Genomic DNA, 12,163 nt, shown 5'->3' with positions numbered 1-12,163 from the left:
GAGATTTGAATAGGAAAAAATTTCAATTGAAATAGTTTTATGGTGTGATATCAATATGGATTGATGTGATGTTTTGAATGTAAAATTGATTTTTTTTAGTATAATATTTAAAAAAATTGGTGTATGATTTGATATTTTTGGGAGAAATTTTTTTTGTGAATAATAAAAGTCCACGAAAAATCCTTCAAACAAACACACCCTAATTAATTAATTACAATACGTGTATGTAATGTAAATATTTACCATTTCTTCCTCATACATCATCGTCAATCTCAATAAATTCGTCTCGATGCTTTTATATAATTTCATATATAGATAACACTGAGTGAAGGCCTCATATATATATATATGATAGTGTATATTATACACCCAATATTAATATTAAAGGCAGTGCATGGCACATGCATATGTATGCACAAAATATCAAATCTGGTGTAAGAATTAAAGCAGGTTGGAATTGAAGGTGATCATGGGCATGATGAGTGTGTGTGTTTGTGTCTCTATAATTAATATAATATATAATATGGGGCTAAAAATTAATTGTTGGTGATGAATAATAATGATTAACCAGAAATAATAAGTGGACAAGATACAAGGGGGTTGATCATCACATGTATTTAAATATCACAAGTTTCTCAAGACACACACACACACATATATATATACACAAATGCATACATACATATATTATATATATTATAGGTGGCTGGCTGGCTCTACACATATATCTACGTCACTCAATTATATATATGGTAGTGATAATATGGATATATATTGCAACTTGCTTCAACTTGTTGTCCTACATATTCTCTATGATGGATTGTTTTCAGTGGAGATACATACATATCTATATATCTCATATCTTATTGCATACAATACAATATATTGAGTATTCAATACATCAAGAAAAAGTATTATATATATATATATATATATCTAACTGTGATGTTGTCTTTTTATTTTTGTTTGCCCTTTTCTTCATGAGGTTCTCGCGTGTATGGTTGGATAAGGAAGACTTGTATAGGAGTGAGATCATATATATATATATATATATATAATCTTAAAAAATAGTCAAAATGTAGTTACATACTAATAGGAGGAATTGATCTCTATTCAATTAAATACACAAGAAATTATATACATGCATTATTGTCTAAGAATCGATCCATTACATGATTCCCCAGTACTGTCTGTATATGCATTATTATACACTAATTCGAGTCCACTAAATTTGAACATATTAATTCACTCTCAACAGCCAACTGAAATTAAAGAATATTTATACAAATGGCGACAGCCAAACTTCAATTGAGATCTCATCTAATCATCATTATTAACAAACAATTCAAAAAATATATACATATGCGTGTGTATGTTTATAAACAAGTATTAATAATAGTCATGCGCACAGGATTTATTAAATTAATTCATTTCAGCTAATGAATGGTGACAATCAGATTCACGATAACTGCACAAATCCTTTTTTTTTTTTTTTTTAATTATGTACTAAATTATTGAAATAAATCACAGTGCATTAACACTCAGTTTGTAATCCTGCAATAAAAATGAAACCCCTATATATAATATATATATATATTCAAAACGAAATCTAAGTTAGATTCACCATCCAAAAAATCAAAGATACAACTAATATTATACATCATCTACAATAAAAAAAGACAACAAATTTGAGTATATATGATCAATTGCCCAACATCAACCCACGAATCATTCATCGAAAATTTCAAAATGTGAATAGGCAAAGAACAAAACTAGCTAGCATTGGATAAAGAGAGAGAATTTTAAAAACTAACGAAACTACACTACACTAGAGAAACCCACCAAACAGTACAGGTAACTAATCTAACAACTATACAAGTTTAAAGGGTTTAAAAAAGGACCCAAGAAAACCCTTTTGCCTCGTCCACTTGACACATTTCCCAAATTGATCAATATATATATATATATATATATATAAATATTTTTTAATTTTTTTAAAGGAAAGAAAGAACAATCACCAGCAGAAGAAAAAGGGTTTCTTGATCGATCGAAGCCCCCTTCACCAATCCTTTATTATTATTCAAAAAGAAAGAGGAAAAAAAAATGAAGGAATGAATGAATCATTCGTGGCCATGCATTGACGAGATTGCGACGACTCCGAGCTTCTGGAGATTGAGCTTGACGACGGTGTCGGTGAACATCTTGGTGTCCTCGCCGGTGTTGCCTTCGGGGATGTCGACGATGTACGATTCCAAGACGATCGTGTAGACGTTGCCGTCGCCCTTCTTAAATTCGTTGACGGAAGTGACGGATCGGTAGTTGTTGAGGCGGTGCTCGCCGCCGACGACTCGGAAGCTGAGTATGTGGTGTTCGTCGTCCAGGATTTCGAGGCGCTCCGTCGAGGTGGAGGCCGGGAGGCCGGAGACGACGGTGACCTCGCGGATGCTGCCGACCCCGCCGTCGCCGATGAGGCGGCAGCTCTTGATGAAGTGCTTGTAGCGCTGGGGGTTGTCGAAGCGGCGGACCAGCGGCCAGACGGCCTCCGCCGGCGCGTCGATGCGCTGGGTGATTAGGGACGTGCATGTGTTGGGCAATGCGTCGAACGTGTGGTACGTGCGGATCACGTGCTCCAGCTGCGCGTACTCTTCCGCCGTCAGCCCCTGAGGGACCTCCACCACCGCCGCTTCTCTTTCGCCTCTCTCATCCACATCCATAATTTCTGATCTGATTTGATTTTTCTTATTATTGTTAATTTCCCAAAGAAGCCAAAAAACAAAAAAACCAAGTGTTAAATCGATGACGATCTTTCAGAGAAGAAGAATCTTATGGGTGGATTGAACAAGAAAGACGGAAAGGGTTTGAGGGTTTTTGATTATGTATGTATATAAGAAGTTTCGGAAAATGGTATTTTCTTGAGAGGAAGGATCGGTGATTCATGTAAATGAAATGCTGTTGCAGAGAATAGTTTGAGATCAGAGGGAGGGAGGGATATATGATATTGTTGTGTTTCTGTGGATGGACATATTTGCCCTTGTGGTGCATAACTCCCATGTTCCCAAGAAAGCTGTCTTGTTGGTATTAACTATATATTAATCATACAATATAGATACATACATACATACATACATACAAAAGCATTTTACAACTTCATGATCTCATATATCATGTCTTGTCTTGGCCTGCCTTGCCTTGTTGGAAATATTGAAAGCTTTTTGAAATTTGGATTAAGATTAATTTTGGAATTCTATATAGTATTTGAATAAACTCCCAAATATCTACTTGACCATTCTTCTTTTAAGTGTAATTTCTGTAGAAGATGAATTTTCAACTTAAAAGATTTCCTAGTGGATAATATATTTGGGGATTTTTTAATAAATAGATGTAATGGAATTTGAATATAATTTGTCGGGGTATCTCAAAAGAACAAGTAAATATAATATACTTAGGGTAAAGGCATTAATTAATTGTGTTTCTATTTGAGGTAAACGCAGCCTAAATTAAACAAATAGTGTAGAATATTTACTAGAGTATACCTAGAGATCTAGAGGGAGGGAGGGTGGGGTGCAGCAGCTTTAATTTGCCTTTTTCTTTCATAGAAATCAGTAAAAATGGAAGAAACTAGAAACTTGGGATATATTGCATTGCATTCGTACGTGTTTGGTCAATATATATATATATATATATATATATTATAATATATAATCAGCAATGCAAGTTGCAGATAATATACACATACTATACAACAACAGTAATGATTCCTAATTAATTGATTATTATGTTGTTGCTATTAATTATTAGATGGACTCGTTGTCAGGTGAAGAATCTTTTTAATTTGATTTATTAGTATTATTATTATTATTTATTATAAGTAGTATGTTTTAGAGGTAAAAGAAAATACTAATAATAGAAAGAAGCAGCAGGGCCAGGGTAGAATTGTAAAAGACATGCTGTAGGTGAAGGAGGAGTGGTCTGGTCGGTGAGTTGAAACTTGAAGCGAATGAATGAATGAAGGAAGGAACAAATTGGAAAAAGAAAGAGCAAATGAAAATGGGATATATTTATGTTCAAGTGTAAGTGTATTAATGTAATGTATGGTTTGTTATAAAGAAAAAGTAGTATAGACATAGTTTTGGAAGGATGCAATCAAGTGACAAAATAGCTGGTTTGAATGATGGCTGGCCGCACGCACACAAACACCTCCTCAACACCTAAATGCTTTTTCAACAAGATACCTTGTTGTTGTTGTTGGTTTTACAAAATTGTCATCTTCCTAAATTGACTGACTGACTAAGGCCTAATATAAATTGTAACCATTTTTGACCTTTTGTGTTGGATTCCTTTGATTCAATTGAATTCAATGGCTTACATACACACATACATACTACCTTCAAACACACATCTTACTTGCTATATGTTATATTATATTTAGTATTATATATATATCTCAGTTATCCCTCCCCCTCCAACCATTTGATTAGTGCCATTGACATTATATTGGACTGCTTGCAGCATACAGTAATTCCTTCCTACTATACTATACTACAAATAATAATAATAATAATAATCATCATCATCATTATTGCAAAAGTCAAAGCTACAACTGTGGTAGCAACCATTACAATTTTATTTGATTCTTCAGTATTACTTACTTACACCTGCAACGGGACGAACCTGTTTGTCCTCCAGTCCCGCCACAAATGTAATGCATATATATTTATTTGTTCAAACCAAAAGCTCTTTAAACGACGACGTTTTCTTCCAGTTCTTATGAGTTATATTTATCAATGAAATCAATAACTAGAGAGTGCAATGATTGATGTTTTTTCATTTAATATAAGTTTGGTTTGGAGGTTATGATTTGAAATATATACCCTTATATATTATTGTATAGTTGGTAGAATGAAACAGACAGACGCATACATTATTGGATCAAGGATTTAAAAATACAAGGCACAGAAAACTTCTCTTTTCAACTTAAAGCAGACTTTTCGTACAGCATAGCGTATGCCCATTAGAATAATAATACATATGAAAACTCTACTCTACAGTTCCAAGATACAAATGAAAAAACCAACGGGTGGATGAGGAAGGAAACAAGGTTATCTGAAATACTATTATATTTTACAATGGAAAATTAATAGGGGAAAAAAACAAAAACAAAAACAAATCCCAAGAGGAGCAGGAGCAGAATGACCATGGTGGAAATGGTGTCAACTCACCGTTGTTAGTGGGAGGGCTCTAGAAGTTAGATTTGGTTCCTAGAGAGTCTTCTGAGACTGCATTGCTTTGATTTTCATTTTTTGAGTTACAGCTGTATAATAGACATCATATCGCATCAACTGGCTGGGCCTGGTAGATGAACCGGGAAGCAGCGATGCCGCGATCAAGCTGTCCCCGAGCTGTTCACAGACATCAGACGGGTATTCAATCGCTTTGTCCAAAGTAAATATGTCATCCTTCATGTATCAACAGATCCTTAGATATTAAAGCAATTCTCTGCTTAGCACTTTCTGAGCGGAGACTGTCTCCTTTAAATCCAAGCTGTGAATAGCAGCAGGCAATCATGTTCAAGGACCAATTCAAAGTAAACAATACTGACACCTCTTTGTGAACCCAACCCGTATACAAAAATAGGCAGTGTCATCCAACATATACTATAACTCTTTCGCCTATTATGATGTTGTAATGTAATGAAAAACCTTCACAAGTGATTTACCTCATTAGGGCCATCAGGTGAGAACCAGCGTAGCAACACACCCAGGTGTACGACTGCTGGTATTAACTTGAACAGCAATGGAGTAGTTACCTGAACAAGAGTGTAAATATATTAGCAAGCATGCTAGGATTCATTTGTAATAACACAACTAAACCAGGATGATGGATGGATTTTACCAGGCTAAGTGCTGTTGTTCCAAGAAGCAGCAGATATACTTTCCCCTAAAAATACATGGCCAAACAGAAAAATATAAAAATTGCTTGTCATGATAACTGAGAGAGAACAATTGATTTAGAAAAGATAACTGGAAGGGTTTCTTCTCCCTGCAGAAAATATCAAACAGCTCCAAAAGAAATTTGGAAAGATTCTTGAGAAAGCTTTACAAAAGAGCATCAGAACTATTTACCTCAACAAGATGAAGATTGGATGCCCGACTAAGCAGTACAAAAGCAAACTCCCCTATCTGCGCCAACGACATTCCTACCTACATGACCCGAGGATCAAGGTTACATATTAACAAATGCATGTAAGAACAAATTCCACAACCTGTACAAAAGTTCACATCTTACAAGAAGTGAGGTTTTGTTATTGTAGCCAAATCCCTTGACAACTGCAGAAACTACTACAGTTTTGACTATGACAACTAATATGACTGAAGCAAGCAAGATATCAACATGATTCCACAAAAAATGAACATGGATTAGCATCCCTATGCTAGCCAGGAAAAGAGCAGCAAACAGGTTGCGAATGGGTTCAACCTGCATCAATAACATACCCCAAGTCAATTTTAGCTATGATCCAATTTATCACAAACAATGTACATAAAAGTACACCTAAAGCAGAATGTGTTTCCCCTAATTATATACCCATGTGAGAATGAACATTAACTGTGTAGTAAATTTAAATCTAACAATGAAAGAGAAGTTCTACATAATCTTACTTGTTCTAAAGTATGCTGACCAAGATCGGTTGTTGCTATCATCACCCCAGCAGCAAATGAACCCAATTCTAAGCTAAGCCCAAGCTTGTCACTACACTGAAACCATACAAAATGTTGGTATCAGTCCATTGACAATCATCAACAATGTAATATCTGTGAACAATATGATATATATACATATATATATATATATTCCAAAGAGAAAATGTAACAAACCCAAGCCACAAGCAGGCAAAATGCAACTGATGCCAATTGATAAAGTTCATTGGTCTGCACGAGAGAATATATTCGCAAAAAGTTAGAATAATTAAAGCAGCTTGATCATAGCTGCAACATTCAGTATATCATTGAAAACAAACATACAAACACACATAAGAAGAAATTATTTGAAAATGGCATTTACCTGCGATGACAAGCTTATCATGAGTTTAAGAAACCAAGGCACACAGGTTCGAGACAATACCGATAAGCCTGCCAAGAAAGCAATCAACAGCACCAACCTGGCTGATGGAATAATCAGTATGATGTTTGACAGATTCATATACTGCTCAGAAAAGATAAGATAATGTCCTATGTTCCAATGATGTTTGGAGAACAAGATGCAACAAAATAAAAAATACCAATTTTCAAAGCACCACAATGTTTACATCATAGATTAACCGTCTCACACTTGCCCTTTTGCTAAAGACTAGCAGGCATCCAATATTTACTATTTTAGGTTATATGAATATAACCAACTCATCATTTTGTACTTGAAAATTGCTCACACTCCTCTAAGGTTAACAATATGAGTTATTAGTACCAACTCACAAAGATCCTCATGAACTGCCACCTGAACATGCAACCTTTTCTTTTCCTAGATTATGTTAACTACATCAATTAAGCTCTCTGGAAACTTTCCAACACAAAAGAGTCTAAGACATTACTCAGTAACATGGCCAACATTGTCAGCCTCGCAATGAAATTTAGAACAAACTTAAACACATAACTGAAATATTATCAAGGTACATATCATCTATTTTTTTCATTTTTGGGTGAATGGAACATACTATACAACTCACAATTTTGTTTAATTGCATTCTAATCAGTCATTCAAATTGCCTATATACAGGCAAAAAAAACATTCACTATCGAAAGTGCAAATGGATTTTTCGGAGCTGCAGGAGAATAAATACAGCAGGTTGGATAAAAGTTGAACTTACGATTTAGTCATTGATATTATACCCTGCATAACCCCAGAAGTCCCACCAAGAACTGGAAGCAGAGCAAATAACAATCCCACGGCACAGTCCTAAAAGCAATAAGCTTTTAGAATGTTTCCAAGAAAAAATATCTAGTGCTCATGACAAAATAAGCCATAGTCACAACATGATCACAGCTTGCAAAACCAAACTCAAAGTCAAAAGTATGCCTTTTTTATAGAAGCCTTCAGCTTCTATTTCATAATCTATGAAAGAACTTAATAGCGATATGTTCAATGAAAGCAATACATTAGTTGCAATGTGAAACAGGAAACAATAGTTATGACACCTGTAAAATCAGGGTGCCAATGATCACTTGACCATGAAGAGCATTGGTGCTATTTTTCTCCATCAAAAATTTGTATACCTGCATGTACGCAATGAATAAGTAAAGATTTAACTGAAACAACTAAAAGCAAAGCTCAAAGAGTGTTAGATGCACAAACATACCACTGCTGTGGATGACATTGACAGAAATGCACCAATAAATACTCCTTCTGAAGCTCGACCTCCAGACAGCTGCAATTAAGTGTAAATTTACCAATTGTAGACTGGGCAGAAAGTACTTTCCAAATTAAGAAATGACATGAAAGGTCATCACAGATATAAATAAGCCATAGGAATGTTCAACTTTAACACTATAACATCACAATAATCACTGGCCATGCAAACAATTTTAAGAAGTTCGCAAAAGCAGATATATCTGGGTTAAAACCGAAAGTTTTATGTTATGCCTTTCTCTTTTTATTTACAAATTATGAAATATTCAAGAATATGATTGCTATTGACATATCATGAACCCACCACAGCTATAATTCCACACAGGCACATAAAAAGGAGAATTTGTAGTAACCCTCCAAGAACAGCAACGGCGCGAACAACTCGGAGCTGTAATATGTGAATAAATAATTAGTTTGCATCTATTCACAATTAAACAGGAACATGTATTTAATCAGAATGTATCACACGCTAACCTTTGTTGCAGAGAATTCTAACCCCAGAGCAAAAAGAAGGAAAATCACACCAAACTGAGCCACTGTTTCAACCTATATGCATCACTTCCATTAAGATGGAGAATTATCTAATGTCAAAATATCATTGTATAATATCATAAGTTGCATTTAGGAAGTGTCAAGATACAAACATATCACAAGTGTCAAAAGGACAATTTTACTACATTAAACAACAGGGTATGCATCAAACAAATATGATGCATCCAGTCAAACAATTTGATAGTTTCTTAACAAGCTTGAGATCACTTGTAGTCTTGTAGGTTAGTTTGAATGTTCATGAATTACCTCGGTTTCTACAGCTCCACTATAGCTATTTCAACTACTAAAAACAGTGAAAAGGATATATATATATATATATTACAAGAGGCGTGAAAATACAAGCCAACATATTTAAGCAGTAAAGATTTACATTCTGTAGCTACTTACTTGCACCATTTCACTAATAACATTAAAACCTCCAGGTCCAACAACTGATCCTGCCAGTAAATATCCAGTAAGAACCTGCAGATATAGCCAGACATTAGTAAACAGCTAGCATAAATACTTAAAAAACACAATTCAATGTCAAAGATCAGACCGGCTGTCCAGCACAAGCAAAGGCAATCCCACCACAAGTTGCAGAAACAATGACAACAACCAGATCATATATGAGCCTGCAAACTCAACCACATCAAGCAATCCAGAACAGGAAAAGGATGGGAAGAAAAATCCCAAAAAGTGGAAAGGGCACCTCAAGTCTAACTGCAGCACTGGGTATTTAGATTTGAAGTTCGATATGATAAAGACATTGTCCTGAATACAAATAGAAATTATGATTAATCCATGCATCCACAGCAGGAGAAGTAATTTTTTACAGCACAACTTAACTTAATCCAAATTATTTTCTTTTCTTTCAGTATCAAAGAAGACCATCTCATATGGAACCCAAAGAAAAGAAGCAGGAAAACAATTTCACCTTTCTATCAATCAATGTTGGGGTTTCTTCAGCTCCATTGTCATTATCCAGATTGAAAACTCGATTTAGTTTAAAAGACCTGTACTTACCAGACAAGTAAGATGAGATCTCGAATCAAATAGAAGTAAAATATTGGCAAGGGAGGGTCACATTAAATTTTATTCAGGTGTGAAAGGTTAAGATACTCACTTTTCCTCCTTTGTCTCATTTTTCTTTGTCTTGACTCTGGCTACTGTTTCCAGTACAGCCTAATTGCCACGAGTGAAATAAGTTAAAACTATAGAAGTGTTTTAGAATAAATACAAAACAAAGATTCTTGTCTTCAATCAATCTTACATCACAATGCACACCAGATAAATTTCTTAGATTTCAGTTATGTATCCAAACTGTCATACAAATAAGTCAGAATACAGTTAATATTAGGTGCACCGTTTCCTTCAGTCTCACAGGGATAAAAACCTGATGTAAGTGTCTTAGTACTAAATATATAATAGATCCTTAAATGATTATCAATGCATCATCATTCTAAGTAAAATGGCTCTGAAACAAATATCTTATGCACTATATTTAATTAATATCATCATAACACACCCTAAGGTTCAAGATATATTATTCAAAGTTGCCCATCGACAAATTCATTATAAAGAGCTTAAAAGGTAAAGCTCCTCCCCGAGAAGTAAGTTCTTGGAGTTGTAGTGTTGAGTATCACAATTTGTAATGCTCCCTGCCATGCAAATTCATCACTGACCAGCAGTGCATATCCTGATATATTAATTAACTCCTCCTTTTCCCTAATAATGGCCAGCTGATTTGATATTATACCGCTCTTCGGGAACCCTTCCAATGCTGGTCTCAACTTTTTACTTGAAATATATATATTTTTAAATCATAGCAATTATAAACACAATCTTAATATGCATTATTTGGGACAAACAAAAACCAGAATGTTTTTTCCTGTGACTAAAATGAAGGGTCATCTTCTCAACTATATACACATTCACTGCAAATCAGTGTTCTTCAAACCAACTGTATTATTAGCAGCCATTGTTGTATATCCAGCACAGTGTTTAAAAAGAAATGATATAAATCATAGTAGCAACCATAGATAGCAATTGAAGTAAATACTCTTAAATAGTTAAGAATGTGCAATGCTACATACTTGCTGACCGGCCACACTGTTGTTGAAGCTACCAGCATCATTCGCTGCCAAATTTACATGTATAACATTATCAGCTGAAATATTGACTCTTGGAAACAACCAACTTATTACCATGTACGGTACAATGAATACAGAAATTGCTAATCATGAACCAATCTGGAACAGAAATCCGTTGTAGATTCATATAAGCCAACATTCATGCGAGATCCATAAAATGCTGAGAACGGCGTCTCCCTTTTCAGTGGACGCAGCAGAAGCTCCGTTTAAAGTAAAAGCAAATCAAGAAAGAGGAAAATCACTTTCCAAGATACGCCATTGATTGCTCACAAAACCACGTGATTCAAGATTTCAAACATGAAGATCGAAAGATTGTACCACATCAGCGAAAGGAAACAGAAAATCGGTTTCGCTAAGCTATTCAATCTCCCATTATCAAACCGAGTAAACCCCAATGCAAACCCTAATGAAGCTATCACGATTATCAATTAAGCAAAATCGCGAGATAAATTGAGATCCAGAAAATTCAAGATATAAAAACCTTCGTTTTGATCCTCGTTCTCCGTGAACTCCTTCTCGAGCGCGCGATCGATCATGTCAGCAAAAGTGTCCTCCTTCGGCGTAGTCGTATTCCCATCGACCCCCGTGGCGGTTGCATTGATGGCAGAAACGGCTCCATCTTGGACAATTCTCTCACCTTCCGATGCAACCTGGGCCGTGGCGTCGGCCACTAGAAGTCCAAAGAGAACACCGACAATGGCCAATGATCTACTCATTGCGCGCCGGCGAGCCCCACCCGGCGCACCTGGAAGCACGGATGACACGACGCGGTGAATGTCGGTTGGGTTGCTGGTCTCGGTTTGGGTATTGTACCACAGGAATGAATGATAGTACCTGCCAGAGTATGGGAATCACATAAGGAAGGAAAACTATAAACTAATAAGGGTGCACCACCGCGGGGGCTTGCAATTTCTAAACTAAATAATAAAAAATACATATACACCGCACATATAAAAATAAAAATAATTAAATTAGGTGCTTTTACAGTGTTCGTTGTCGTTGAGACTTGAGATTGGTGTTTTAAGTAACATATTCATACATTACAGAAGCAGATTGATTATTAAGTTCAATTCAATGAGTAT

At 35.3% G+C, this 12,163-nt stretch overlaps 2 protein-coding genes across 3 annotated transcripts; both read right to left on the bottom strand.

The window, feature by feature from the left end:
* Positions 1-1,596: 1,596 nt before the first annotated feature.
* Positions 1,597-3,085, bottom strand: LOC127265595 (abscisic acid receptor PYL2-like). The gene has a single exon (XM_051295468.1). It carries the CDS (start codon positions 2,712-2,714, stop codon positions 2,121-2,123), a length of 594 nt encoding a protein of 197 aa, XP_051151425.1. The 5' UTR covers positions 2,715-3,085; the 3' UTR covers positions 1,597-2,120.
* A 1,851-nt stretch (positions 3,086-4,936) lies between these two features.
* Positions 4,937-11,975, bottom strand: LOC127265515 (K(+) efflux antiporter 6-like). 2 transcript variants are annotated; one of them, XM_051295333.1, is made up of 20 exons: positions 11,563-11,975; positions 11,025-11,068; positions 10,055-10,113; positions 9,866-9,944; positions 9,641-9,702; positions 9,488-9,563; positions 9,337-9,411; positions 8,872-8,943; positions 8,702-8,785; positions 8,348-8,416; positions 8,187-8,264; positions 7,859-7,947; positions 7,060-7,156; positions 6,873-6,926; positions 6,657-6,752; positions 6,286-6,474; positions 6,123-6,200; positions 5,893-5,937; positions 5,717-5,806; positions 4,937-5,399 (listed from the first exon to the last, which is right to left on the bottom strand). In XM_051295333.1, the coding sequence occupies exons 1-20, from the start codon at positions 11,795-11,797 to the stop codon at positions 5,259-5,261; spliced, it is 1,812 nt and encodes a 603-aa protein (XP_051151290.1). In that variant the 5' UTR covers positions 11,798-11,975; the 3' UTR covers positions 4,937-5,258. The 2 variants fall into 2 exon arrangements, with proteins under 2 accessions (XP_051151290.1, XP_051151291.1); XM_051295334.1 differs by having other exon boundaries at positions 5,261-5,541; positions 11,563-11,973.
* Between the last annotated feature and the right edge of the window lie 188 nt (positions 11,976-12,163).

Source organism: Andrographis paniculata, unplaced genomic scaffold, assembly GCF_009805555.1.
Source record: "Andrographis paniculata isolate CXL003 unplaced genomic scaffold, ASM980555v1 Contig73END, whole genome shotgun sequence".
NCBI lineage: Eukaryota > Viridiplantae > Streptophyta > Magnoliopsida > Lamiales > Acanthaceae > Andrographis > Andrographis paniculata.
Note: the sequence above shows the minus strand (reverse complement) of the source record. Positions and strands in the feature narration are given on the sequence as shown.